We start from the raw sequence: 24,401 nt of genomic DNA on the forward strand, positions 1-24,401 counted from the left end.
AGCAGACAGACAGATAGATCCTCTATGTCAGGCTTGATTCAGCGATGTTAGGAAGCCTATATATGTGTTTCTAGCAAGCAACTTATTCATAATATGATTAATTTTATCTTTTGTCTTTATATACCTGACTTATGTTAAAACTCCTGTTCATAGTCAAGAGATAAAAATTGGCAATGATTTAGCATTTTTGCTATTGTTTGTTGCTCATGATTTCAGAAGTATATTTGAAGCTAGATTATACCTTAAATGTTCTCATTTCATCTCTGGCTCTTTAGATTTTTGGCAAACATCAAGGCAGATAAATGAGACCCACCACTGCAAATCCATCTGCTTTCAGGGACATGTAAGGAGACCGGTTTGTGATGTTTTACCATCCAACATCAAACTGAAGGAAGTTCCCTAAGTTCCCTGTAGAGTAAGAATAGAAGACACATTCTAAGGTCAAAACTTTTTTAGCTCTGAATCATTTATCTTCCTACTGATTGTGGCTAGCGATGGTTCACACTGGCATTTTTAAGAGCTCTGACAGACTGGAATGATGCCTATAAAGTTGGATTGATATTGTGGTAGATATGAAGTGACAGCACAGCTTATCCTTTAGGGGTGACAATAGGAACTAATAAGAAAAGGTACTGTCATGGTGTTAGGAATATGAGAAACCAAGGTGTAGACAGGTGTTTCATACATCTGATAAGGCCATGTGTGGAAATAGTCATCCTCACTATAATGCCTTTTTAGTTCTTGGCAGCCCAGAAATTGTTTCATTAAAAAATAATAGGATGTGGCTCTTCCAAGGCTGCCTTCCTAATGCTTCTTGACATTTGAGTGCTATATTCTTTTTTGTCTACAAGAAAAAAGTAAGTAGTGATTCTTTTGTGGTAGGAATTATGAGAATTGCAAGCGTACCAGTGATAGAGGTGGCACTTGATATGTAGCTCATGCACCATTCTGGATTGGAAACTTGAATTTGAATGCAATTTCAGATAAAACAAACTCTTTGGACTATTTGTAAACTGATATTCAAGAAGCTACATGGTTGGACTATGGATTTTATCTCCAATATATTGTTACCTTTTCTGAGGATACATTTAGTTTTAAGACTTAAAAGTTTAAAAAAAGAGAGAAAAATTGAAAGACACCATGTAAACATACAGTGATGCTACACGTGTAATTTCTAGGGATGATGAGTCTGCTGACTTTCCTCATAAATATCCTGTGGGCCATTGGGCATGTGTTTGTCCCTGAAGTTGTCCATCCACGACGGTTATCATTTTGTTCATCATCTTTTCAAGTAGTTTATAAGTGAAAACTGTCACCGCATAAAAAGAGAAACCCTTCATCAGTAAAAACCTGGGAAGTGAATATTTCAGTCTGTGTGGTTATCAGGTTTTCATACTCAGAGTCGCATATGCTAAACAAGCGTTCTACCACTGATACGCAGATCCTTAGCTCTGTAATATAACTTTTTACATATTACCATTCTACTTTCCCTTTTCCAGACCTTTCCCAAATCTTCATTATGTTAGAAAATTTATTTCCTTGTCACATATCAATTTTCTGTGTATCTATTTCTTTTACTCAAGCTATTTAAAATATTAGAGTTCCATGTTTATTCAGCTTCAGTGTTCCATCCCTGTAAGCCATCAGAATGTCCTCTGTACTACCTTATCAAATGTGTGGTAGCAAATTTGGAACTTGTCATTTTGCTTCCTTTCTTTCGCTATATGATACAAGATCTAATTACTACCCAGCAGGAAGTAGCAGCTGAAGTGAAAAAGGCAGCAAGAGAAGGTCCTGACTTATGAGGCTGATCAGCTGCCTGCTCCTTGTGCACTTCCCAGCTACAAAGAGATGGAACCAGCATCATTAAAGCAGCTCCCATTTTAAACATCTTTCCCTTTCTGATATGAGGCAGAAAAGGGATTTGTTCAATCTTGGAGGAAGCAAGACATTAAACAATACATTTAATATGCAATTAGAGCTCTTTGATGATTCTCTGAATTGTGCAAAGGATTTTCATTATTAAAATCACTCAAAGTATGCATCCTATTTTCTTGTCATTTAAATAGAAATAAAACAAACATTTTCAGGATTAAAATAAGATTAAGATAATAATAAAGCATTTTTAATAAGGTTAAGAATTTTACACATTTTTGAGCTTTTGTTTTCCAACTCCCTCTTAAAAAAAACACTTCTTAAATTTATGTTTAAAATGTTAACTACCATATTGTAAGTTGTAGGATTCTTATTTGTGGGACAGATTAGTTTTGTAATTGGCCTAATATATGTCTGTGTGTTTGAGGGGAGGTGTAATATTCTTTAAAGGACTGTGAATAATGTATCATTTACCATATTGTTCATGATTTAAAAATAGAAAACACATTATTTACCAGATGTAAAGAAATATATGCTTCATTATTATTTGAAGTACACATTATTATGGCATGTCTAGAGGGAGAATATCTAAACAAACCTGAACGTGCAGCTAGGCATGGTAATACATCCTTATAATCCTAGAACTCAGGAGACAGAGGCAGGAGAATCAAGTCCAGTTCTAGCCTTGACTATGTAAGAGCCTGTCTTTAAAAATAACTCAAAAAACAACTACCAAACCAAACCCAAAAATGATTATATATTCTTTGATCTAGCTGTTGAACTTTTATGATTTTATCCTTGAAGACACACACACACACAAACACACACTCATACACATACACAGTAGGGGGCTGAAGAGCTGGCTCATGGTTAAAAGAGTTGCTTTTCTAGAGGACCTGAGTTCAGTTCACAGTATTCGTGTTTTATGGCTCACAACCTTCTGTAACTCCAATTTCAGGGGCCTCACTGCCTTCTTCTGCCTTCTGTGGACACTCTGATACACGTGATATAATTTCACAGAACTATATATATAAATAAAACAATAAATTAGAAATCTTTATAGCAACAAAAATAGGTACAAAAGTGTTCTTTGTGAAATAGAGAAATGTAATAGGATAATATTAAAGAAATTATAGTGTACCTAAAAATAGACATATTTTCTTTTAAATCCTGATTCTAAGAGAACAGTGTATAATTATATGTATTGGTAAGGGACAGTCTGTAACTGATCTTAGTAAGGGAAAGAAACTTACACTTTGTCTCTGGAAATGTGTGTGCACAAATTTTTTATATCTCTATTTCTCATATAACACAACACAAAGATACTCTTGGGCAGACATGAAAGAACATATTGGTTATGGTACCTTGGGAAAGTAATGCAGCTGTGTTAGAAGGAGAGAGTTTTCTACTACATTATTATTCTGTGGGGGCACACATATGTGTTATGTATGTATCTGAGGGGTATGTACATGCATGTGGAGCCTAGAGGACTTGAAATAGTTGGTTCTCTCCTATCAGCATATGGGTCCTGGGGATCAGACTCAAGTCATCAGTCATCAGATTTGGTTGCAAGTGCCTTTACTTGTTGAGTCATCTTCCTGACTCTTCCTTAGGCCTTTTTTTTTTTTTTTTTTTTTTTCGGAAAGGCTAGTTTTTTAGGTATACTTTTATAAGCTTGGTATATATAAATGTATATATGTGTTTGTGTTATTTTACATAATTGAAAAGAAAGCTTTACATGAATATTGAACTCTTTTTTTTTTAGGACTCTGCACAGGAGAGTGTTATTACTCGAGATATTCATCGTACATTTCCTGCACACGATTACTTCAAGGACACTGGAGGAGACGGTCAGGAATCTCTCTACAAGATCTGCAAGGTAGGGCTGTGTTCTCACTTTTCTAATTTGATGTTCAGGGATGTTTTTTAGGAACCTATCATAGGATTGTTATAGTTTGTTAGTCCCCATGTTTTATTTGCACTATATTCTCTGCTTACACATACATCACCAGTTCCTCTACAGTAAGCCTGACGAGTAACCTTTCTGCTTCCTCTTCTCCTGAAGGCACAACACAACACCATTTTGGCTCACCACTATCAGGAAAAGAACAGAAGGTCCTCTCAGATGAGATAATGGAGAATTGTCTTTACTTGTTGACTGATAATAGGCAAACCTGAGAACTGATGTGGGCCACTTGTTGAGTTCTGGGAAGTTCCTATATCTTTTGTGTGGGAACAAAAGCTACTGTGTTTTTTGTTTGTTTCTTTGTTTATTTTGTTTTGTTTGGTTTATTATTATTGTTATTTACAAGTTATTCACTTTGTATCCCGGCTGTATCTTCCTTCCTCATCTCCTCTTCTATTCCACTCTCCTAGTCCACTGATAGGGAAGGTCCTCCACCTCTTCTATTATCTAACCCTAGCCTATCAGGTCTCATCAAGACTGACTGCATCCTCTTTCTGTGGAGCCTAGTAAAGCCATCTCACCAGGGGGAGGTGATCAAAGAGCAGGGAACCAAGTTCATGCCAGAGAGTTCATGCCAGAGACTGCCCCTGCACCTCTTATTAGAGAACCCATATCGAGAATGAGCTGCCCATGGGTTACATCTGAGCAGAGGTCTAGGTCCTCTCCATGCATACTCCTTTGTTGATTCATCACTCTCTGCAGGCCTCAATGGGCCCAGATTTTTTTCTCCATTGGTCTCCCTGTGGATCTCCTGTCCCATCCAGATCTTTCTTTTTTTTAATTTTTATTTAACTTTTATTAATTACACTTTATTCATTTTGTATCCCCCCCATAAGCCTCTCCCTCCTCCCCTCCCAGTCCCACCCTCCCCCCACTTTCTGCATGCATGCCCCTCCCCAAGTCCACTGATAGGGGAGGTCCTCCTCTCCTTCTTTCTGATCTTAGTCTATCAGTTCTCATCAGAAGTGGCTGCATTGTCAGGGTTCTAGGTTATCTCCATGGATCTATATCTCCCTTCTTCTATAAGATTCCCTGCCCAAAGTTTGGCTATGAGTCTCGGCATCTGCTTCAATGCTTTGGTGGATAGAGTCTTTCATAGGCCCTCTGTGGAAGGCTCTTATCTTGTTTCCTGTCTTCTCCTACTTCAGATGTCTATCCTTTTTGCCCTACTGAATGAGTATTAAGCCTCTTCCCTAGGGTCCTCCTTCTTGTTTAGCTTTTTTAGGACTATAGATTTTAGTATGTTTATCCTATATTATATGTATAATATCCACTTATAAGTGAGTTTATATCATGTGTGTCTTTCTGCTTGTGGGATAGCTCACTCAGGATGATCTTTTCCAGTTTCACCATTTGCATGCAGATTCCATGATTTCCTTGTTTTTAATTGCTGAGTAGTATTCCATTGTGTAAATGTACCACAATTTCTGTATCCACTTCTCTGTTGAGGGACATCTAGGTTGTTTCCAGATTCTGCCTATTAGAAATAAAGCCTCTATGAACATAGTTGAGCAAATGTCCTTGTTGGATGGTAGAGCATCTTTTGGATATATTTCCAAGAGTGGTATAGCTGGATCTTGAAGTAACACTATTCCTAATCTTCTAAGAAAGTGCCAGATTGATTTCCAAAGTGGTTGTACAAGTTTACATTCCCACCATCAATGGAGGAGAGTTCCCCTTTCCCCACATCCTCTCCAGCATGTGTTGTCACTTGAGTTTTGGATCTTAGCCATTCTGGTCAGTGTAAGATGGAATCTGTGTCATTTTAACTTGCATTTCTCTGATGACTAAGGACGTTGAGCATTTCTTTGTTTCTCCACCATTCAATATTCCTCTGTTGAGAATTCTCTGTTTAGCTCTATACCCCATTTTTTAATTGATTACTTGGTTTGTTGGTGTTCAGCTTCTTGAGTTCTTTATATATTATGGATATTAGCCCTCTGTCAGATGTAGGGTTGGTTTAAGATCTTTTCTCCTCTTCAGCTCCCTCTCTCCCCTCTCCTGACTGTTTTAAAATATTATCTACCGGCCAGAAAGAGGGCTGTGGATAGGTGGTAGGGTTCCTGTATAGCACAAACAGGGCTCTGGCATTGATCTTGAGTGCTAAATTAAATCATATAAATTAAGTAAGTAAACAAAAATAAAGTATTTATACCAGTCTTTCTATTTGAACCAGAAATATGTAAATAATTTAAAATATAAGTGTTGTATACTAATCTACACAAAATCTAGTTTAATTTTTTTATATTTAAAAGCTATATAGTTTAAAATTATCAAAAATATAGTATATTCATTATATATGTATAAAAAGGTAAAAGAAATAGTGACAGTTTTTTTTCTACCAGTTTAAAAATTCTATAAGCAAATTAGCTCCTGGTTCATATGAAACATGTAGGAAATTTTATAAAGTTTCTAAGTTGATTTAGAAGAATTTAGTTTGTGATGTATGGATTAGCACGTCCCCCTAGCCCTTGGTATATCTTCCGGTAGTCAGTGGCTTTCCCTCACTTTTTTTCTGCTGATACTACTTTTTTTCATATGACTAAAACATATGGTTCAATATTCTTTCATTTCTGTCTTACTATTTGTATCCATTGTCGTAAAATTAGTATTTGCTTCATTAGATAATATTAAAAAAGAGAAATGTCTAAAACATAGCTGAGCACAAAGATACAGGTTCATTCATGAGCGTGTGTAAATTCTTGGATCTTTTCTTGTTGTGATATAATCCACCTCTGATCCTTTACAGAATGGTCATTAATGCATTTATATGTACATTACCTAGTCATCTTAGACACTGTGTGTATTTTTCCACATGAATAGACAGTGGTCTGTCAAGCTACTGGATGAAGAATGTTGCATAATTTGGATATAAAATACTTACTAAGGGGTAGCATAGATTTTACTAAATTTTGAATATATGGAAAACAAAATCAAATTCAAAGGGTTAAACAAAAGTTTTAAAATAATTTAATCTTATTATATTTATATATAATTTTACAGTATGTTGTGTGGTATAAGTTAGAACTTATATACAAAATGTATATATATGAGAAAATATTGTAGAACCTACAAGTTGTTAGAGCTCTATTGCGTGGACCACTTGGTTTGTGACTAACCAAGTGGTTAGTGGTGTCTTCTCTGTGACTCACTGTTATGTAGTCTGGGCTTGTCAGGAAGCCTTAGTTGGTGGCATAATATAAAATAGTTTTACATAACTATAATATATATGGTATGTAGTATTTTCATAACTAGTATATTACTAAATATTCTTTTCAAGCTTCTTTCTCTACTTCTCTTGCTTTTTAAAAATGAATTTGTTACTCTGTAAGTGTGGGTGTGGAGCAGGATATGTATGTGCATATAAAGGTCAGGGGAACACTCCCAGGAATGAGCCGCAGGGACCAAACTCAGATTGTCAGGCTGCTTGTCAGCAAGTGTGCTTGCTTACCTGGTTGAGTCTGCTGCTTCCTTGAAAATTTTTCTCTGTATTTTTGCATTTTGTATTTTTAAATTTATCTTTTATTAATGACAATTTATTCACTTTGTATCCCAGCTATAGCCCCCTCCCTTATCTCCTCCCAATTCTATTCTTCCACTTTCTTCTCCTCCCTTGCCCCTCCCCAAGTCTATTGATAGGGGAGGTCCTCCTGCCCTTCCATCTGACCCTAGCCTATCAGATCTCATCAGGACTGGCTGCATTGTCTTCCTCTGTGGCCTGGTAAGACTGCCTCCCCCCCTCAGGGGATGGTGATTAAAGAGCCAGCTACTGATTTCATGTCTGAGACAGCCCCTGTTCCCCTTACTAGGAAACCCACTTGGATACTGAGCTGCCATCAAGTACTTCTGTGTAGGGGTTCTAGGTTATCTCCATGAATGGTCCTTGATTGGAGTATCAGTCAAAGAAAAGACCCCTGGGCCCAGATTTTTTTGGTTCTGTTGCTCTCCTTGTTGAGCTCCTGTCCCCTCTAGGTCTCTCTATCTCCCCTCCGTCTTTCATCAGATTCCCTGCACTCTGCCCAAAGTTTAGCTATGAGTCTCAGCATCCTCTTTGATAATAGCCAGTATCTAGAAACAACCTAGATGTCCCTCAACTGAGGAATGGATACAGAAATTGTGGTACATTTAGACAATGGAATACTACTCAGCAATTAAAAACAAGGAAATCATGAAATTCGCAGACAAATGTTGGGAACTAGAAAAGATCATCCTAAGTGAGGATTCCCAGAAGCAGAAAAACACACATGGTATATACTCACTTATAAGTGGATATTAGACATATAATATAATATACACATATTAAATCTGTACATCTAAAGAAGCTAAGCAAAAAGGAAGACCCTGGGTAAGATGCTCAATCCTCATTCAGAAAGGCAAACAGGATAGACATCAGCAGAAGGAAGAAACAGGGAATAGGACAGGAGCCTTCCACAGAGGGCCTCTGAAATAATCTACCTAGCAAGGTATGGAAGTACATGTTGAATTGTTTCTTGAATCCAGTGGAAGTCATAGTCCTTTCATTTTATAACTCATCGTCTATCTGTAAAAGCTGTGTAAGCTAAAGTTTCTTGGGTGTAATTTATCTGCTTTAGTTTTTTGTTTGTTTTGTTTGTTTATTTGTTTTTGTTTTTTTTTTACTGATAGGATAATAGTCAACAATATACCTTTTGGTTTTTTTGTGTATATCCTGCATAGAACTGAATAGACATTAATGATTCTTTGTTCTTAATAAGGTACTTTTTGTATAATTTGTACATAGAGTAATTTCACTTCACCTGTATACATCCTTCTTTTTCTTGCCTTATTTAGCTTTCCACCACCTCTATTTCAGTGGTAAATGAAATTGTGGTGGTTCAAATTTTTGTATTGCTTCTGACTTTAAAAGAAATTTATTTACCACTTAGACTGGTTCATCTTAGACACAGAAGCCACAGAGTTGTAGACCTTTTACAAAAACACACTGTTTTCCATATATTAATATTATAGTACTTTCACATTTGCATGGTGTTTGCATACACATTACCTCATTTCTTTGTGATCATTCTTCATTAGTAGATATTTTCAATTGTATAATATGCTGAGCCTTAAAATTGGTCAGACACAACTAGGAACATTTTGATTATGTAAACTTAGAAACCAGCTCCAGGTTCAAGGATATTGTAGCCTGACCTTGTAGTTGAGAAGTTTTCTATGGCTCCAGTGAACCAAGAACTGCTCTGAATCTTCAGATTAGAGGAGACTGTGAACCACTTGCTGTCTCATTTTAATGGGCCTGTCAGTTCCAGTTTCACTTCTAACATCTTTTTCATAGTAGGAAAGAATTGAAATAATTCAAAACTTTATCTGTTGTCATAAATTTGTTTGGAGAGAATTGTGATGAGTGTTAATAGTAAAACCTAGAGACTTCTGCAAATAAAAATGTTTGTTTCTCCCCACCCCTGTGATCTATTCCATATCATATTTTCAGAATGTCTTTGAGGTGATAGCGACTGAACTGTTGAACCAAGTAGTTATTTACCAATTACATATGATACAAATATGTTTTAAGTTGTGAGGCAACTTGGTATAGTTTAAGCACTAGACATAAAGAGTCCTAGGTCTGGTGTTGAGTCTCCTATAAAGCAATGGCATGTCTCAGACTGGAAAAGAGCAGGTTAAAAGTTCAAAAAAACTCTTTTGGGTTTACTCCCAAAAGACTATTCTTCTTATAATTTGCTGTGATTCTAATTGTTGCTTAGATTTTATTCTTTCAAAGTATGACAGATAAATGTAGAACTTAACAGTTATGTCCTATGTCAGTTATTAGCTCTAAGTATCAAAGGTTCACTCTAGTGTGTTGACTTTGCCTGGATTTCTTTGTCATGTTTGTGTCTGTAGCACCACATGGAGTTTTTATAGACTAACTCATATATGTATATATCTTTATAAGGCCTAAGTTCAGTCCATCAAAATAATCAAATCAGTTAAAACATTACTCACAACAGTATAGATTGAAATGACTTTTGGCATTTAATTTAATTTGTGCACACCGCCTTTTCTAATGTTTTGATTAGCACTAGTGCTTTCTGAAAAAAGAGGCTACTGCTGTGAATTTAATGAGAGAAATTGATTTTATTTTTATAGAGAGAATCAATATTCCAGCTCACATGGGTTAATAATCTGGTAGTATAATGTCTTGTGGAAAAACAAAAATAAATATGCCCTCTATTATATTAAGCACTTCACATCAACACACTATTGAATTTATTTTAAACCCTAGAGCATTTAAGGAATTGGTTTGGGCATTAATGAAACATACAGTTTTGAAAATGCAAACAGTATCTATTTATGAATGAGGTGTAAGATTATTAACATTGTTTTCTAGACTTGGAGAAAACAATATATTAATTTATATATATACATTACATTTATATTAATAACAATATGGTAATATAATTATATGACAATATATTATATAATGATATATTAATTTATATATGAATTATATTTTGTATAATATTTCCATTAAAATTAAATATATATAAATATATATTTATGGCTGAGAATGAATTACTTTTCTCCAAGTTAACAACAATTTTAATAGAATATTCTAGCTATTTTACTACTTACAATTAAATTTTCTTCTTTGGGGTGTCTGAATTAACCTTAATTCAAATGAAAGTATTTATGAAACAGATGACAATCTACTTCATGTAGCTTCATGTCTTAAGGTTGTAAAGTTCCCAGCAGAAACAAAGGGAGAGGATTCATTTTTTTATCTGAGTTTTCAGTCCACGGTCATCTGGTTCTATTTCTGTAAGCCTGAGATGAGGCAGCACACAGTGACTTCACATACTTGGTCGAGCAGAGCAGCTTGCTTAGTTGCAGACTGGGTGAGAAGAGACAGGCAGGAAGTGTTCAGAGCAAGATATAGGATGAAGGACATGCTTGTAGTGAGCTACTCCTTTTGTAATGCTGTGCATCCTAAGGTTTCCATTGCTGCCAGCTGAGGACTAAGTGTTGAACATGTAAGTCTGTGGGGAACATTTCATGCTCAAACTACCCCACCACATTTACTCGAGCAACCCCTCAGAGTCTCATTTTTGAGCCAACCAGATTCAAAGACATGAGAGCTCTTTGGTTTGGAGGGAGATGTTCTTGGATCAAAGTGGACTCAAAGAATTAATTCAGAACAGAATGTTACTGCACTTGGGTTCACAGCTTGTACCCAAGCCAGATTCAACCACACATCCTCAATAAGCCAATAAAGAGTAAAATTAATAGTGGCAAGGAGATAGAGATTTATTTGTTGTGGTTACATTGGGAGGAAGGACACAGAGATCCAGCGAACCTCCCAAGTCTATCTTGATGGTTGATGGTCTTGAAGTGAAATTAAAGTTAAATTGAAAACCAAACATCTAACCAGTCCTGATTAAGATGTAGTCCCGTGACCGCTTACCTAGATATCCTTGTCTGGACTTTAGTTTCATCATATAAACTGGTCTAGTAGGTTGTTAGGACTGTGTGTAATCTTTTTCCAGGAGACAGGTTCCTGCTCTGGCTGGAGCCTTTTCATTCTCCCAGTATGAGATTCCTAGGAAATTCCCGTATTGTGGTATAGGGGTGGGCATTGTTACAGTAGTCTAAATGAGAGAAACAGAAGTGTCTCTTTAGAATATCTGTTTCTGCCAGGCAGGTTACAAGTAGTACCTAAGGACTCAGGAATCCCTTAGAGAATTAAGCAGACTTGTAAATTCTGTATAGACCACCTCTCTTCCTCTTGAGTTCTAGTGTCTTTGAATTAGGACATTATTTCTATGGTAAATATAAATATTGGCTGCTGAGGAGACCTTTGAACCCCTGGGACTACCTGTTTTGCCAGCACATCTTTAAAAGCACTCTGTTAAGTGTTTTCAATAGACCTTGAGAGAAAGCATTATATTCTCAAAGCAGATTAACTTTTTTAAGGAAAATAAATTCTTTCAAGTCTTCTTAAGGTTGAACAACATGTGCTCAGCACTAGAAACTCACAAAGCCTATTGGTTAGAAAGCATTTCTGAAGTCTTCATACTTGACACCTGTTGTTATCCATGGGAAAAATAGAATTTCCAGAATTTCACAATTGATATTCAGGAAAGTTAAATGAGTCCTAAAATTATATAACATTGGCCACTACCACTAACATTAATTAATTTAACATAATTAAAATTCTGTAGTTTTGCTTTGATTATATATGTTTAATGAATGATACTTATGAAAAAACTCCCATGTTTAGGGGCTAGGCCAGGTCTATTTATAAACATCATGTTATGCATGTCATGCAGATACTAGGTTTACTTCCTCAGGAAGGCCGTGTATTGACCTTTATCACACAGATAGGAAGGACATAACTGTCAAGCTGTTCCAGCTTACTCTGGAACCCATGTTGTTATTATTCTGAGAGGGTTTTTTTTAGTGCTTCAAGTGAATTTTAGCATAAACATCATAAATGAAAATTGGAAAACTGTAAAGTAATACTAAAATGCAAAGAAAAAATGATCTCATTGTCTCTTCCATGCCAGTGTGTTACTGGAAGACAGTAAAGACAAAATTGTGCACATTGTCTTTGCCACTGTACCTGAAGTTACTCAGTCTTCTAGACAGAATGATGTTTTAGTTATTTTTTTGTTGTGGGACAGCTAAAACTTCATTATACCCAGGACATGCTTAGAAACATCACACAGAAAGATGAGTTTATATTCATTGAGTTCAGCCAGAATTTTATAATCTAGATTTCTACAAAATTACTTTACTTTAATTACTTTCTACTTTAATTTCAGCATACATTTAAGTTCTCCTTTTACAGCTGTTTATTGGAAGCACTTATGGGGATTGGCATCATCTCTGTGGTACTCAGGGCCGTTAAAGGCTTTAATAAGACCAGTGGTATCTAATAATGATAAAGAGAAATGTGGCATGCTTACACACTTTGTCCTATATTATAGTCAATTTTAAGAAGGTAGAACCTTTTTTTTTTGTAATATTATTTACACACACCACACATGCACATACACTTTCTAATCACTCTACTGGTTTACCAACATTTGGAAATTTTCTTAATTTAATCCGTTTTGGTAGTTGTGTTGTGGTTTGCAATGTTTTTATAACTAAGGATAAGCATTCTCACACATGCTACTAGGTAGTTTGGATATCTTTTATCACAGAAAACGTTCTATATTTTGTTTCAACAACTGAGTTTTCTCTTACAATTTTTTTTTCTCTTACAATTTTGTAAGCATATTTTATATGCCCTGGTCCTGGTTCTGAATATATATATATATCTACAGTATGTATGTTGCAATTTTTTTTCTTTGTGGCTTGCTGTTTTACTGTCTTAGTGGCATCTTTTGATATCAGCTATTACTTTGAAAGGGATGTAATTTATTTATCTTTTATGTTTAGTGTTTTCTTATTGGGTTTTTTTTTTTGTTTGATTGTTTTTTTTTTTTTCACCAAAACACAACTAGGTTTTATTTTTTTAACATGTTTCTGTTCAGATAACAAGAATTATTTCAGCTTAAAAGTCTGTTTTTCTCTTTCATCTTAGTCTTTTTTAAAAGGATAGAATGACTATTTTTTTATTATTTTTTATTTATTATTTATTATGATTTAGTCACTTTGTATTCAGGCTGTGGTCCCTTCCCTCCCAAACCCACTCTCCCTCCCTCTTCTCCCCCTATGCTGTTTTCCTAGGCCCCTGATAGGGGAGGTCCTTCCTCCGCATCCATCTGACTGCAGCCACAGCCTATCAGGTCTCATCAGGACTGACTGCACTGTCTTCCTCTGTGGCCTGGCATGGCTGCCTCCACCCACCTACCCAGGGGGAGGTGATCAGAGAGTCAGCCCATGAGTTCATGCCAGAGAAAGCCCCTGCTCCCCTTACTAGGGAACCTACCTGGAGACTGAGTCTATGGGCTACATCTGAGCAGGGGTTTTAGATCTTCTCCATGCATGTTTCTTGGTTGGGGTATCAGTCTCTGCAGGGCCCCTAGGAACCAGGTTTTTTTTTTTTTTTTTGTTTTGGTTTGGTTTTTTGTTTGTTTGGTTTTTGTTTTTTGTTTGTTTGTTTGTTTTGTTTTTGGCTCTGTTAGCATCCTTGTGGAGCTCCTGTCCCTCCAGGTCTTTAAATCTTCCCCTTTCATAAAAGTTCATGCACTTTTCCTAAAGTTTGGCTATGAGTCTGCTTTGATAACCTTCAGGGTAAAGTCTTTTAGAGACCTTCTATGGTAGGCTCCTGTCCTGTTCTCTGTCTTCTCCTGCTTCTAATGTCTATCTCAATGCTCATTCAGAAGGGCAAACACAATAGACATTGGACATTTGGTTTGTTTTTGAGACAAGATTTTTCTGTTTAGCCCTGGCCATCCTGGAACTCATTCTGTAGACCACTTGAACTCAGAAATCTGCCTCCTTCTGCCTCCCAAATTCTGGGATTAAAGGCGTACATCACAACCGCCCTATTTTTGTCTCCTGTTTACATATCACACACATATATGTTATCTAATATAATTAGGGTTGAAATCCCAGGTTACAGTCTTATCACTGAAGAGAAATTAAGCCAAGAATCCAAGCAGCTAGTCATGACACCACCACAGTCAAGAGCAGAGGGCAAACTTAAATTCAGGCCTACTTGCTTTATTTCCTGCTCTCTGCTAGTTTATTCCACTGTTATACTGCTCATGCTCCTGAACCTCCCTATTATTTCAAGACACTATGAAGCTCTGGTTTGCCTGGAACTCATTATATAGACCAGGCTGGCCTCAAACTCACAGAGGTCCATCTTCCTTTGCCTTCTGAGTTCTGGGATTAAAGGCATGAGCTACTTCACCTGGCTGTAAATTATTTAAAGTGTACAAGATATGTAAAATTAAAAAAATTGTTTAACTCAAAGTCCTGAAAACATAACTGTATTTGCTTTTTATATTAAAGAGTGTAATCCACCCACAGTTTACCTGTTGTGACATAGGTCCAGGTTCATTTTTTTCCATCAGTATTTCCATGGGATCCATGTCTGAACAGAAGTAGTGCATCACGTTTGGGTCCTGTGTATGTGCATTCACTTCTGGATCATTGTGGACCTTGTATATGTTTTTGTAACCAGTGATTTACTGTTGTGGCTAGTGTGGCTTCATGTCCTCTCTAGGAAGTTTATTATCTGATAGTATAAAGCCTCCCATTTTACTCTGCTTCATAGTTGTTTTTGCAGTTTTGGCCCCTTTATAGTTCCATGTTTTATAATCAGCTTATCAATTTTTGAAAACAAATAAACATCCTCTTCCAAGATCATGGGACCATGTTGAGTCAGTAATGTATCTTGTGTGTGTGTATGCTTTAAAAAGAACTAATTATGCCTTAGTTGGCTTTACACATTATATATTTGTTGTTTGTTTTATAACTTCATCAATATATGCCCTCTTGTTTTTATTTATTTTTCTTTAAATTTAATTTGCATTTAAAAAGATTTTCCAGAGAGATGCTTACATCAATGGTATTTGTGCCTTTCTTACATTTTATTAGAAGTCTCAAAGTCTACAGATTATTCCTAAATACCTTGTCTTAGTTAAGGTTATTATTGCTGTGATGAAAGGCAATGATCAATACAGCTTAGGGAGAAAGTTGGGCTCACACGTCTACATCACACTTTATCACCAAAAGAGGTCAGGACAGAACTCAGGCAGGGCAAGAATCTGGAGGTAAGAGCTGATGCAGAGGCCATGGAAGAGTGCTGCCTACTGCCTTGTTCACCGTGGCTTGCTCAGCCTTTTCTCAGCCAGGGCCCTCAGCCCAGAGATAGCACACTACCCATAATGGACTGGGTCCTTCCCCATCATACAAAAATGCTTTACAGCCACATCTTAGGAGCGTTTTTTCTCAAGTGAGGCTCCCCACTTTTCAGTGACTGCAGCTGTGTCATATTGATATAAAACTAGGCAGCATGCTTGTTAAGTGCATCTTTACAAAGCATATTCTCTCTTCCTGAGTGATTCTGTAAGTTTTTAAGTCACTTATGTCCACTTTAAGCACATAGTTCTGAAATTGAGAAGTGTCTACATCTGTGTAATCACAATATACATGCCAAGCATTCACATCAAAAGAAACAACTCTTTCCCAACCCATACTTTACCCCATACATTTATTCTCTGTCAGAATATGTAAGCTTCCCGTATAGAATTTAACATAAATATACTATTTGGTATATACTTATTACTTTTGTTATTTTCATGTAACATGATGCTTTCTCATATTTGTGTATGTAGCTGAGAGTTTTAGTAGTGATATTTTTAGTATTTTATTGTAACCATCAATTTTGATATATGAGTCAAAGTACTTTAAGGTTCTGCTTTGATGACATGTAATATCCGATAATTTATACTTTATTTTATTTTATTTATTTGTGTTTCTTCATGCTTGATCACTTTGAAAAGACTGGTAGATCATGTGGCTAAAAAAGTAATGAAGGGTCTGGATGATGGTATTTTTCTCCAGAGTAGATTTGGCATTTTGGTAGGTGTGGAAGTAAAAGGGTTGTTTTGACTTTTATTATTTTTTCTGAGGGTTTTATGCTAGGCCTTTTAACATGTCCATCATGCATCCTACTAATGAGCTGTACTCAGGCTCGTATGGTTTTGCTAATTTTAGACAGCTTTTTTTTTTTTTTTTGTATAGAAAAGTAGAGTCTTCCTAAATCCCAACTAAAAATTTCAGTTACTTCCTGAAACTTCCCTGTGTGGATAGTGGGAGACAGTGAAGTCTTTTTTCCTTCTCCATATACTGGCTGGGTAGTATTCTCAAGAGTTCCTTTTTACAAGATACATTTATCATCAATGAAGAAATGCATGTGGTCAGTTTTTTTTTTTATAAGTTACTTAATAGTTTCACATTGTCTAAAGGAGAGAAAAATGTGTACTTATCCTCATGTCTATAGTAGGATAGGAAAGGTACCAAGGTTTGCATATTGATATATCTCGTGGGATTTTAAGTTTTTAATTTTAGCACTCTAGATCATTTTGCAGTTATCTGTTTTGAAGAAGTATCTGATTCTATTTCATTGCCAGGGACAGTTTTTAAAATATTTATTTTCTTTTTATTTACTTTATATTATATGTGTGTGTGTGTGTGTGTGTGTGTGTGTATAATCATTGGAAGCCAGAGAGGATCCTCTTGTAGCTGGAGTTGCAGGCATTTGTGAGTTGCCTGACTTGTGTCTTATAGAAAAGTAGCAAGCAATGATAACCACTGAACTATCTCTTTTGTAACAGATTTTAATAACTATTCATCAGTTCATCACAGACTCTCTCTCTCTCCCTCCCCTTCTAGCCCAAACTCTTGCTTATGTCTTGGCTAGTTTTGTTTATTTATTTTACGACCTTTGGTGTTTTTCCTGCATGTTTGTCCTTGTGATGCTGTCAGACCCCCTTGAATGGAGTTACAGACGGCGGTGAGCTGCCATGTGGGTGGTGGGTATTGAACCCAGATCCTCTGGAAGAACAGTCAGTGCTCTTAACCTCGGAGCCATCTCTCCAGTCTTGACTAGCTAGGTTGTTTTTGTTTTGTTTTGTTTTGTTTTTTGTCAGCTTAACACAAAGTAGAATCAAATGGAAAAAGGAACCTCAAATTAAAACAATATGCCTCTATTCATATGCCTGTTGACCATCTATGGGGGCATTTTACTCGCTGCTAATTAATAGAGGAAGACCCAGCCCTGCAAGGACAATGCCACCCCTCGAAATGTGGTCTTGGATGGTATAAGGAAATAAACCAAGCAAGACATGAGAACCAAGACAGTAAGCAGCCTTCCATCATGGCCTCTGCTTCATTCCTGCCTTGAGGCTCCTGCTCTGAATTCCCCTGGTGAGGGACTGGAAGCTGTAAGGTGACATGAACTCTTTTCTCCCCATGCTGCTATCACAGCAACAGAAACCAAACTAGGGCAGCATCTAAAGTAATATGAGAACTGTAAGTTGGAAAGTGCTGTGTGTGTGTGTGTGTGCGTGTGCGTGTGCGTGTGTGTGTGTGTGTGTGTGTGTGTGTGTGGTGTGCATGTGTGTGTGTGGTGTGCATGCATGTGTGCTTGCACACATACACATAAAAGAGATGTGTGTGTGCATGTGTGTTTTTGAGGAGTAACTTCTTATCAGACAGAACACATTTAATATATTTGTTAGTGTCACTGTAGTGATTTGGGGGCTATTCCTTGGGTTCTTGTTAATGTACATGTTAGTTGGATAGGCTTTCTGTGAGTAAGAATTCAATTTATAAGATGTGATTTTATTTTAAATACAAATTTTCTTTTGAGATCTAACAAGGAAAAGGTCAAGTTAGTATAGCTGGAGTCCGAGAGAGGGAATGAGTGATTTGCAGTGTTCTTGAGAGTGTCTGAAGACATTTAAGATTTTTCTAAGTGCATGGTCCCAGAAGAGCTTTTCTTAAAATAGCATTGTAGTTTCTGTGCATCCTGTACATAGTCTTTCAACTGAATAGCCTGTTAATCTATCATATTACTATTGTGGTACAGAAAAGGCAGGCTATCAAGATGACTAAAAAGGGGGAAGAGGTGAAAGTAGAATAGCGGAATTGGTTTGGATATAGTCACTGTTTAGAAGATAAGGTTGTAGCCCGTGGTAGCTCAGTAACCAATTGGTTTCCCATAGTAAGGGGAACAAGGACTATTTCTGACAGGAACTCAATGGCAGGCTCTTTGACCTCCCCACGCCCCAAGGGAGAAGCAATCCTGCTAGGCCACAGAGGAGGACTTTGCAGCCAGTCCTGAAGATACGTGATAAAACAGGATCAGATGAAAGGGAAGGACCTCCCCAATCAGTGGACTTGGAAAGGAGCAGGGAGGAGATGAGGGAGGGAGGGTGGGATTGGGAGGGAATAAGGGAGTGGGGTACAGCTGGGATACAGAGTTAATAAAATGTAACTAATAATAAAAAAAATAAAATTTAATAAAAAAAGATAAGGTTGCTGTTTGATTAGGAAAGCGAGTTGCTTTTTTTTTTTTTTCTAAAAGAGGATGGGGTTAAAGAAAGGCTAACCTGCAAAAACAAAGCACAAGTTTCTTCAAATAAAATAATATTCATGTTTCCTATTGAGTTTATCATTTTTCTCTCAATTGAAAGCTATTCCTATATAAGGTTGAAATGTCTTAAATATGCTGGACAGCAAATTTAGAGTGAATTTTGTATGGTGCAGAATTACAGGGTTTGTATCCTGCTTACCAACTCTACACAGTTGCCAGTATCTTTATAACTCTGAAGCCTCCTCCTCACTCAGACCTCTTCCTGTTCTCCCCTAGGAAGACTGAATCTGAATTGCCCTCCTCCTCCTTCCCATCTGTCTAGATCTTAGTAGCCCATCTCTTCTAGGAAAGTTGTCCTACCCACCCTACCCAAAGCTGGCAATTTGAAGTGTTACATGAACACACAAGTTAGTAAAATTATAGTGCCTTAGGGATTTTATTATGTTTTTTCCTGTTTCTTCCTTTTTTTAAAGAAAATAGTTTACTGAATACATTGAGAGAGGGCAGCTGGATGGGCAGTAACTGTAGTTCCAGAGCCTGTCATTCCTTTCATATAAAAAGACAAGAAGTTGCTCTGTGACATTATGTTATTATGCTCAAATATGTCACTGTAGCAACCATGTTGCCATCTATACATACCCGTGACATCATGCTATAAAATCAAATAGACATGGTGTAATTCTAGTGTGTGAATATTTCTGCATGTGTTTGTTCATGTATATAGAAGTGCACATGTATGTGTAGGTACTTATGTGTAGGTGTTGTGTACATTTGTGACAACCTGAGGACAAACTCTGGTATCACCCTCAGCAATGCTAGTCACCTCCTTGGAGAAAGTCTCTCCTTAGAGATCATCAGTTAGGCTAGACATTGCCAGCGAGCCCCAGGGATCCTCCTTTGTCTACTTCCCCAGTGCTGCCATTACAAGCCTGAGATTTTTAAATAGGTTCTAGGGGCTTGAACTCAGGTTCTTGTGCTACAAAGGCAAGCCACCCTCCCAGTTCCACGATAAAATTAACCTAAATTATTTTTCAATAAGGCCAGGTAAGGTGGTATATGCTTACTTTCCTTTCCTTTGGAAGGCTGAGGTAGGAGGATTGAATTCAGGGGCAGCCTGTTCTGTTTAATGAATTCTACTCCACAAGACACTCTCAAAACACACAAAGAGAAACTAAGCAAAAAAATTATTGTTTAGATTTTTTTTTAATTTTATTTTTATTTTTAGTTACAATTTGTTAACTCTGTGTCCCAGCTGTATCCCACTCCCTCATTCCCTCCCCCTCCCCAACTCCCTCCCTGGTCTCCTCCCTGCCCCTTTCCAAGTCCACTGATAGGGGAGGACCTCCTCCCCTTTCATTTGACCCTGTTTTATCAGGTATCTTCAAGGCTGGCTGCAAAGTCCTCCTCTGTGGCCTAACAGGACTGCTCTTCCCCTGGGGGTCGGGGGGAGGACAAAGAGCCTGCCCTTGAGATCCTGTTAGAAATAGTCCTTGTTCCCCTTGCTTTGGAAAACTACTTGGATATTGAGCTACCACGGGCCACATCCCAGCAGAAGTTCTATGTTATATCCATAGATGGTCCTTGGTTGAGTGTCAGTCTCAGAAAAGAACCTGTGCCCGGATATATTTGGTCCTTGTAGAGCTCCTATCCTTTCCATATCATACTAACTCCCCTTCTTTCATATGATTCCCTGCACTCTGCCATGGTTTGGTTATGAGTCTTAGTGTCTGCTTTGAAACTGCTAGGTAGAGTCTTTCAGATGCCTTTTGCGGTAGACTCCTGTCATACATTCAATGCACATCCCATTTGTCTTTCTAAATGAGGATTGATCATCTTCACCCATGTCCACTTACTTGATTATCTTCTTTAGGTGTGTAGATTTCATTATGTTTATCATATCTTGTAGGTCTATATAAGTGAGTATATACCAAGTTTGTCTTTCTCCTTCTGGAATACTTCACTCAGAATGATCTTTTCTAGATCCCACCATTTGCCAGCAAATTTCATGATTTCCTTCCTTTTGATTGCTGAGTAGTATTCCATTGTGTAAAAATACCACAATTTCTGTATCCATTCCTCTGTTGATGGACATCTGGGTTGTTTCCAAGTTCTGGCTATTACAAATAAAGCTGCTACAAACATGGTTGAACAAATGTCCTTGTTGTGTACTTGAGCAAATTTTGGGTATATACCTAGGAGTGGTATAGCTGGGTCTTGAGGTAGCACTACTCCTAATTGTCTGAGAAAGCGCCAGATTGACTTCCAGAGTGGTTTAGATTTAAGATTGTTGTAGATGATAATTTGAACACAGTCTTTTTTGTTGGTTTGGAGTTTTGGGGTGTGAGGAGTTGGTTTAGATTTTTCTAGACAGGGTTTCTTTGTGTAGCCTTGACTGTCCTGGAACTCACTCTGTAGACCAGGCTGACCTTGAACTCAAAAAGATCCGCCTGCCTCTTCCTCTCATGTCTTTCTTTATTGGAGCCAATCTTTGCAGCAGAATGTTATCTTGGGCATATTCTGTTTCCTTGTTTTGTCACCCTGATGTCACCATAATCACCTCATGTCAAGAAAGTTAACATACTTGAGATGATCAAACAGATTGTGTATTTCATATCTGTGAGAAGCCTGTCAACAAAATGGGACTCGATGTTTAAGAAATGTATTAGGGACGCGGTGAGGGTTGAGGCATACTAAAAGAAACATTGGGCCAAATAATACAACCTGCACAGAAGAGAGAAGTTTTGATGAAATATGTTGGCTTACTATGTACTTCTAAGGAGAGAAGACCAAAGGGAGACCTGAGCTGAAGTTAACCTCAGATATCACGTTTTCTCCAGAAGCTTTTCTGGCATAATATGAGGTTGCAATGCACACAGACTCCTAAAAGGAGTCTACCTTATTTCTACCACCTCTGTGAAGTACGTTATATTCCTACAGTCTTTGCAGGTTAAATTTCTTAAAGGCCAGACTCTTGATGTTTTTTTGTTTGTAGAGAACCCCTGAGTGGTATTCTCCTGTAGTATATCATTTATGAAATCATGGGTCTGAGAACATAAATTAAATGCAGTGAACAATTTTCCATAATCATGTAGCAGTTTACTTTTGTGGGGCAATTTTAAAATGTTAAGAATGTGGTAGTCTGGGTTTTTACATATTTAAAATTTTTTTGCATTTACTATTTATAAAGGAGTTAGTATACTTTTAAATTATTGCCAAGGGCTTCCTTTAAAATCTGTTATATAAAAAGAAGCCTACATCTAGGAATAGTGCCAGCTGTGTTAGATAAGAAAGCTTCTTTGTGAGTGAATATTTGTGAGTATATCTAGCCTAGTTCAGAGTACTTCATACCAGTGAATCTATTTTTAGAGTTTATAGTCATATTCTTTTTGTTACCAGCATATAGGATGGACTTAATAACCTATTAAGCTATTTTTATTACATTTGTTAAATAAAACACTGTGCAACTAATTTGTGCACACATGTGCATATATTTACTTATATGTGTACATATATTATTTAACAGTCTCAGACTTAAAGGAAAGTTACATGGTCAGAATTTTATTTTATTAAATTACTTTGAGTGTGATTTGTTAGCATGACACTTCTTTGCCCCCAAATACTGTAGGATGCTTTTCTTAGGAGAAGGACGTGGTCCCACATAACTATACCACACCTCCTAGTCAATCATGAAGCACTGAGGCATTGTAGCTACTGGGCAGTAGGCATCATCTATGTTTCATTGATGGTTCATGGATGTCCTGTATAGAACAGGATTGAGTTAATCACATCTTTTATTTAATTCTTCTGATTCTTGGATTTCATCAGGACTAGAATACTTTCTCACTTTTTCCTTGACTTTTTTGTCTTAAAGGTTTTTTTTTTTAATTTTATTTTTTACTATTTTATTTTTATTTTTTTTATACCATAGTGTTGTATCTTTTTTTTTCTTTTTAGTTACATTTTGTTAACTCTGTGTCCCAGCTGTACCCCGCTCCCTCATTCCCTCCCTTTTTTACTATTTTAAATTTAATCACTTTATTGCCTGATCCCAGCCCCCTCCCTTCTATCCTCCCAGTCTTACCCTCATAGCCCCTTCCTTCCATTACCCCCTCTTTTCTCAGAGAAGTGGAGGCCCCCCAAGGAGTACTAGCCCACCCTGGCATTTCAAGTCAGGATTATCCTCTTCCACTGAAGCCTGACAAGGCAGCCCAGCTAGGGAAAGGGATCCAAAGACAGGCAACACAGTCAGAGACAGCCCCTACTTTCATTGTTAGTTGACCCACTTGTTGACTGCTGCATATGTGTAGGGCATCTAGGTCTAGCCTGTGCATGCTCTTTGGTTGGAGCGCAGTCTCTCTGCTTCCCCATGGTCCTGGGTTAGTTTACTCTGTAGGTCTTCTTATGGTGTCCTTGACCCTTCTGGCTTCCCCAATCCTTCCTCCCATTCTTCCACAAAACTCCCCAAGCTTGGTCTGTTGTTTGGCTGTTTCCATCAGCTGCTGGATGAAGCCTCTCAGAAAACAATTATGCTAGGCTCCTGTCTGCAAGTATAGCAGAGTATCATTAATAATGTCAGGGGTTAGTTCTCTCCCATTGGTTGGGTCTCAAGTTGGGCCAGTCATTGGTTTGCCGTTCCCTCAATCTCTTTCCTATCCTAATCCCTACACTTCTTGTATTCAAGATAGATTTTTGGGTCAAAGGTTTTATGTCACCCTCCCTCCACTGGAGGTCCCACCTGGCTATAGGAGGTGGTGACTTCAGGCTCCTTAACCTTTGCTTCTAGGAGTCTCAGCAAAGGTCACTCCTATAGACTCTCAGGAGCCTCCCCTGTCCCAGAAATGCCCCCACCACCAATTTTCATTCTTTCTCCCTGTCCTCCCCTCCTTTTTCCCACACCTGATCCACTCCCTCGTTATATTCCCCACCCCCTCTCCCATCTAGTTTCCTCTTTTATCTACTTCAGATGTCTCTTTTATTTCCTCTCCTGACTGAGATTTAAGCATCTTCCCTTGGGCCCTCCTTTTCTTCTCTGGGTCTGTGGATTGTAGCATGGTTATCCTGTACTTTATGGCTAACATCCACTTATTAGTAAGTACATGCCAGAAGTGTCTTTCTGGGTCTAGGTTTATCTTTTCTACTTCTATCCATTTGCCTGCAAATTGCATGATGTCTTTGTTTTTAATAGCTGAATATATTTCATTGTGTGAATGTAAAGATTATATGCCAGTTGCTTTTCAGATTTCCCCTGAATTCAGCATCATCTGATGTAGTTTCATGGTTATGTTTGAGTTATACATATTTGACAAGAATTATACAGAAGAGATCATCTGTACCTATCTCTTTTTCTTAAATCCTATACAGTTTCACTTTTCCCATTTATGGTGATCTCCACTTTGATTACATAAGTAAGTTTTTGTCTACCAGACTTATCCACTATGAAAGGTTTTTTTTTCTTCTTATAGTTAATAGGTATTTTATGGAGATATACTGTGGCTGTATCTATATTCACCATTTTGAATCAGA

At 37.3% G+C, this 24,401-nt stretch overlaps 1 protein-coding gene across 2 annotated transcripts in view; it reads left to right on the forward strand.

The window, feature by feature from the left end:
* Rabgap1l (RAB GTPase activating protein 1 like) overlaps positions 1-24,401 on the forward strand; it is a 648,858-nt gene that overhangs the window by 387,629 nt on the left and 236,828 nt on the right. For both annotated transcript variants that reach the window (XM_055624410.1, XM_055624411.1), the window contains exon 14: positions 3,641-3,754. In XM_055624410.1, coding sequence (XP_055480385.1) covers positions 3,641-3,754 — 114 coding nt within the window. The remainder of the gene's footprint in view (positions 1-3,640; positions 3,755-24,401) is intronic.

Source organism: Psammomys obesus, unplaced genomic scaffold, assembly GCF_907164565.1.
Source record: "Psammomys obesus unplaced genomic scaffold, mPsaObe1.curated_primary_1811, whole genome shotgun sequence".
NCBI lineage: Eukaryota > Metazoa > Chordata > Mammalia > Rodentia > Muridae > Psammomys > Psammomys obesus.